This window comes from Colletes gigas, unplaced genomic scaffold (genome assembly GCF_013123115.1).
Source record: "Colletes gigas isolate AHSC1104 unplaced genomic scaffold, ASM1312311v1 Colletes_gigas_Sc00126, whole genome shotgun sequence".
Classification (NCBI taxonomy): Eukaryota; Metazoa; Arthropoda; class Insecta; order Hymenoptera; family Colletidae; genus Colletes; species Colletes gigas.
Window position 1 is genome coordinate 42,793 of NW_025106750.1, and position 5,136 is coordinate 47,928.

Below are 5,136 nucleotides of genomic sequence, written 5' to 3' on the forward strand. Positions count from 1 at the left end.
TCAGTGGCATGGTCAACCCTGAAGACAGAATTCGGGCTCCCACGCCTGGTACTGGTCGAGATACTTGATCGAATCCTGAGAATGACAAAAATCCGAAAAGGCGACCTGTCGAGTGTTCAGCAGGTTACCATCGGCTTTCGGCAAGCACTCGCTATCCTTGCTAAAAAAGGAAAAGCGGAAGAGCAGCTTAGTTGGCTGCTCACGCACATTGTAGCGAGCCAATTCGATGCCGCGTTGCAAGGGGAATGGGAACGATCCCTCAAAATGTCAACGGAATATCCGATGATAGAGGAGATATTCAGATTCCTCGATCAATAGGCGCGGGCTATGTCCGTAATTGACGAACATAACCGCAAAATTGCCTCAAAACAGGAACAGAAGCCACGAGTACGGAGTCATAACACCGTCGTGGATTCCCCCCCTGCGCAGCGAAAGTGCACGATTTGCGGACAAACGCATGCACTCTCGGAATGCGGCACATTTAAGCGTTTCTCCGCACTGGTACGTTACCAGATCATAAAGGACAGTCAGGGATGTATAGCCTGTCTGGCCCTGGATCACGACGTAAGAGGCTGCCGGAGCCAACAAGGTTGTTCGAGATGCAGTGGCAGGCATCACACCCTGTTGCATTTCGAACAACGCGAAAAATAGGCGGAAAGCCAAAAGCCGAAATCGAAATATTTCGAACGGCAAGCGCGAGGAACGGCGAGATAACGCCCCTCCACAGCGCCGTACGGCTAAGGCGAAAGCCGGCATCGATACCTCGAACGCACAAGCAGCTACGTCACGGGCCACTACGTCACACTGTACGGCGAGTACAGACGTACCGAGGCCGGTGCTATTAGCAACCGCGATCGTACGAGTGTACGGAGAAAACGGTGCGTCGCGTTTAACGCGCGCGCTGTTAGATCAAGGGTCCGAAACATCCTTCATCTCGGCGAAATTGAGGAATGACCTCAACCTCCCGAGGAAGAAAACCTCAGCCACGGTATCGGGCTTGGGGGGTGGTCGGACCCAAAGAATCAAGTACAGCGTAGGGCTGAATTTGGGAGCGGCTTCCGGGGTAACCCCTGTGGTTTCGGCGAGAGCGTACGTCGTGACAAAAATCACGAGTTATGCCTCGCCATCAGTAAACGCGCTCGATAACGACGCGTTGCGAAACCTGAAGCTCGCCGATCCCGAGCCCGCGTCTGGCCAAAACATTGAAGTTTTGATCGGCGCAGATTTGTACGCTCAAGTTATTCGGTCGGGATTCCGTCGAATATCTCCCGAAGGGCCTATTGCACAAGAAACTGCATTTGGCTGGATATTATCCGGACCGATAGATGCAGCGAGCAAGGCCCAGGGTCACGTGCGAACGTTGCATTGCAATATACTCGAATCGCTGGATCACGCGATTCGACGGTTCTGGGAAGTTGAAGAAATCCCTTCGACCTCAGTACTGACAAAAGCAGAGGAAGAATGCGAAGCGCATTTCCAAAACACTGTCGCACGGGATGCAACGGGAAGATTTATTGTCCGATTGCCGTTTAATCATCCGAAACCGGAAGGTGCATTGGGAGATTCACTCCGTATCGCCCTCTCCGCATTGACAAGGTTGAGAAGGAAATTGGACCAGGATCAGACCCTCGTACGAGAATACCAAGAGTTTCTCACGGAGTATGAGTCGTTGGAGCACATGACTCGTATCGAGCCCTCTGAAAAATCCAGACTCTACATTCCGCATCGAGAGGTCATCCGTACGGAGAGTGCAACTACCAAACTGCGAGTCGTGTTTAATGCGACGAGCCGTACGGTGGGTGGAAACTCCCTAAACGACATCCTACACGTAGGGCCGAAATTGCAGAACGACATCACGTCCGTTTTGACGAGATGGAGGCTGTACGAATACGTGTTGGTGGCCGATATCGAGAAAATGTTCAGACAAATTCTCGTCGCCCCGCAGGATCGTCGATTTCAGTGCATCTTATGGCGCACGCCCGAAACCGAAGGGCTTCAAGCCTTCGAATTAAACACCGTTACGTACGGAACGGCATATGCACCATATTTATCGATGCGTACTCTTCTCGAGCTGAAAAAACGGGACGGTGACAGATTTCCTCTCGCCGCTCCGATACTCGAGAAAGACATATACGTTGATGACGTATTTATGGGGGCACCCGATACGACCCTATTGGAGAAAATTCGTATTCAAGTTTGCGAACTCCTACAGGGCGGCGGGTTTAAATTGAGAAAGTGGGCTGGCAATTCACAGAAATTACTGCGAAACATCCCACAAAATTCTCACTCCCACGCTGTCGATCTCACCTTATTCGATGACTCCGAACTCAAGGTGCTCGGATTGCGATGGATACCATCGGGTGATTACTTCTATTTCAACCTGCAACGGTTTCAACCGGCTGCAGGTCCGATTACAAAACGGACTTTGTTTTCCGAAATAGCCAAACTTTACGATCCGCTCGGCTGGTTATCACCAGTCGTAATTCGGGCGAAGATTTTGATGCAATCCCAATGGCGGGAAAAAATCCAGTGGGACGATCATGTCTCCGCGAATACGTTAAAATCGTGGAACACGTTTTGCGAGGATTGGAGCAGTTTGGAAAAGGTAAAATTTCCCAGATGGATCCGTTACGGAGCAGACACAGTTTCGGTGGAATTACACGGATTCTGCGATGCTTCGCTCGGAGCGTACTCGGCCGTTACGTATTTACGCGTAACGACCATGACCGAGGAAGTTTACACAACCTTGATCATGGCAAAAACGAGGGTGGCTCCTATAAAAACGCAGTCGATTCCGATTCTCGAATTGAATGGAGCTGTACTGCTTACCGAGCTTATAGTGCACGTGGGACGGTCACTTTCCATAAAAATTGACCGCATAATCTGTTGGTCAGATTCCACTATTACACTTGCTTGGTTGAAAAAACATGCTTCGACTTGGAAGGTTGTGATAGCCAACCGAGTATCAAAAATCCAAACCTTGCTTCCGAAGGCTGAATGGAGACACGTTCCCACCCGCTTCAATCCCGCGGATTTGAATTCGCGCGGTGTCGAAGCAGCGGAACTCATTCAGTCGAAGCTATGGATTTCTGGACCAGCATGGTTGAGACAATCTGAAGAAAATTGGCCGAAAACGCCTGATTCCATCGATACGAGCGAGGGCAAGCGCATTCCGCACGCCCACGTTGCAACTCCAGAGAAAGAATGGGAATTCGTGTTTCGATTCTCAACCTGGAGTAAGCTACTTCGCGTAACTGCATATTGTCTCCGATTACGAAGACCGATGCAAGGTGAGCGAAGGTCGTTCGATGCAAACATTGTCGAAGCTTCAGAATTGCAGCTCGCCAAGGAAAGAATCGTCCGCTACATACAGCGAACGCACTTCGCGGGCGAGTACCAGTGCTTAAAAAAGCGCAGGGAAATTCCCGCGAAATCTCCATTAAAACGTCTAAACCCGTTCCTAGACGCACACGATGTCTTAAGGGTAGGTGGACGATTGGAGAATGCGACGCTGGCATGGGAAGCGAAGCACCCCATAATTTTGCCAAAACATCATGTGTCCACCATGATAATCCGGCAGTGCCACGTAAATACGTTGCATGGGGGCTTGCAGCTGACGATATCCATGGTAAAACAGCAATTTTGGATCCTCGGTTGCAGAACTACGGCTCGAAAGGTCATTCATCAATGCATGAAATGCGTGAGATGGAGGGCACAAACCTCCACGCAGATCATGCAGGATTTGACCTTGGAACGAAGTCGCCCAGCCCGGGCTTTTCTAAACTGCGGAGTTGATTATGCGGGACCGTACAAAGTCCGCGACTCCGCAGGCCGAGGAAAAACAGCTCATAAAGCGTACATAGCGGTTTTTGTCTGCTTCGCTACAAGGGCTGTCCACATTGAACTCGTCCATGATTACACGACGAGTGCATTTTTGGCTGCATTGGAGCGATTCATTGCCCGACGAGGAATCCCGTCCTGCATAAGCAGTGACAACGGGACAAATTTCGTCGGTGCAGATCGTGAATTAAGAAAACATTTCAATATGGTGTGTAAAACGCCGGAAATGCGAAACGAATGTGGCCAGAAGGGCATTCGGTGGAAATTTAATCCACCCAGTGCCCCTCACTTCGGTGGGATGCAGGAAGCTGGTGTCAAATCAGTGAAGCATCATTTGAAGCGCATCATAGGAGAATTCACTCCCACGAGCGAAGAATTACAGACGTTACTCTGTAAAATCGAAGCCAGTTTAAACTCGCGACCGATTGCCGCTCTGAGTGACAGCCCAGATGATTAGGCGCCTCTCACACCGGCCCACTTCCTAATCGGAGGGCCTACGTTGGCACCCCCAATGGAATCCGTGGAAAATGTAAATATTTCGCATCTTACAAGATGGAGAGCAATGCAAAAATTCCACGAGCAGCTCTGGAGACACTGGACGAGAGATTATCTCACGCATCTCCAGAACCGCTACAAATGCCAGACGGAAAATACACGCCTAAAAAAGAACGATCTTGTTCTGGTACAGAATCCTCTCCTCCCCCCCAAATCAGTGGGAAATGGGAAGAATAGAGGAAGTATTTCCGGGAAAGGACAGGCATGTACGTGTAGTGAAAGTACGTACAGCCAAATCCACATATACACGACCAATTACGCGATTGTGTAAATTGCCTGTGGCTGAGTTTTCGTTTGAGTCACCTTCGGCAACGGTCACCGAAGTCGAACAGGTGATCTAAACAAAACCGTTCAAGTTCGAAAGTACAAGGATTTCGGAAGGTGAGAACGGTTGATTCTCACCGGCCGCTTGTCGTCTATGCGAAAACGGAAAGTAGGTGGTAATATCCACCAATCTCGTTATCGCTTAGGCACGGGGACAATTAGCCTCCGCTAACGCCCCTAAATCGAAATTTGAACGACTCTTCGCCGGAAAAGATCAGTTCCTGATCAACCATGGAAGGCGAAAGTACACCTTTGAGCCCCGCGACCCCGGAAAGCGCGATATCCTCGCCGGGATTCGATGTCGCATTCGAGCGCATCCTCCAGCTGGGAGGGCTGGCAGAAATGCCCCCCACAAAATTAGAGGCCGAGGAGACTCCGCCAGTGCCCTCGACCAGCAAGGGAGGTCAGGAGCCCCTG

At 50.5% G+C, this 5,136-nt stretch overlaps 1 protein-coding gene across 1 annotated transcript; it reads left to right on the forward strand.

The window, feature by feature from the left end:
- Positions 1-533: 533 nt before the first annotated feature.
- On the forward strand, positions 534-4,297 carry LOC122404220. The gene is made up of 2 exons (XM_043408149.1): positions 534-564; positions 1,131-4,297. The coding sequence occupies exons 1-2, from the start codon at positions 534-536 to the stop codon at positions 4,295-4,297; spliced, it is 3,198 nt and encodes a 1,065-aa protein (XP_043264084.1).
- The last annotated feature ends 839 nt before the right edge of the window (positions 4,298-5,136 follow it).

Coding starts and splice junctions, on each gene's coding strand:
- LOC122404220 (XM_043408149.1), top strand. CDS start 534: ATGTATAGCCTGTCTGGCCCTGGATCACGAC. Junction 565..1,130: donor GTCTGGCCCTGGATCACGAC/GTAAGAGGCTGC, acceptor CCTCGCCATCAG/TAAACGCGCTCGATAACGAC.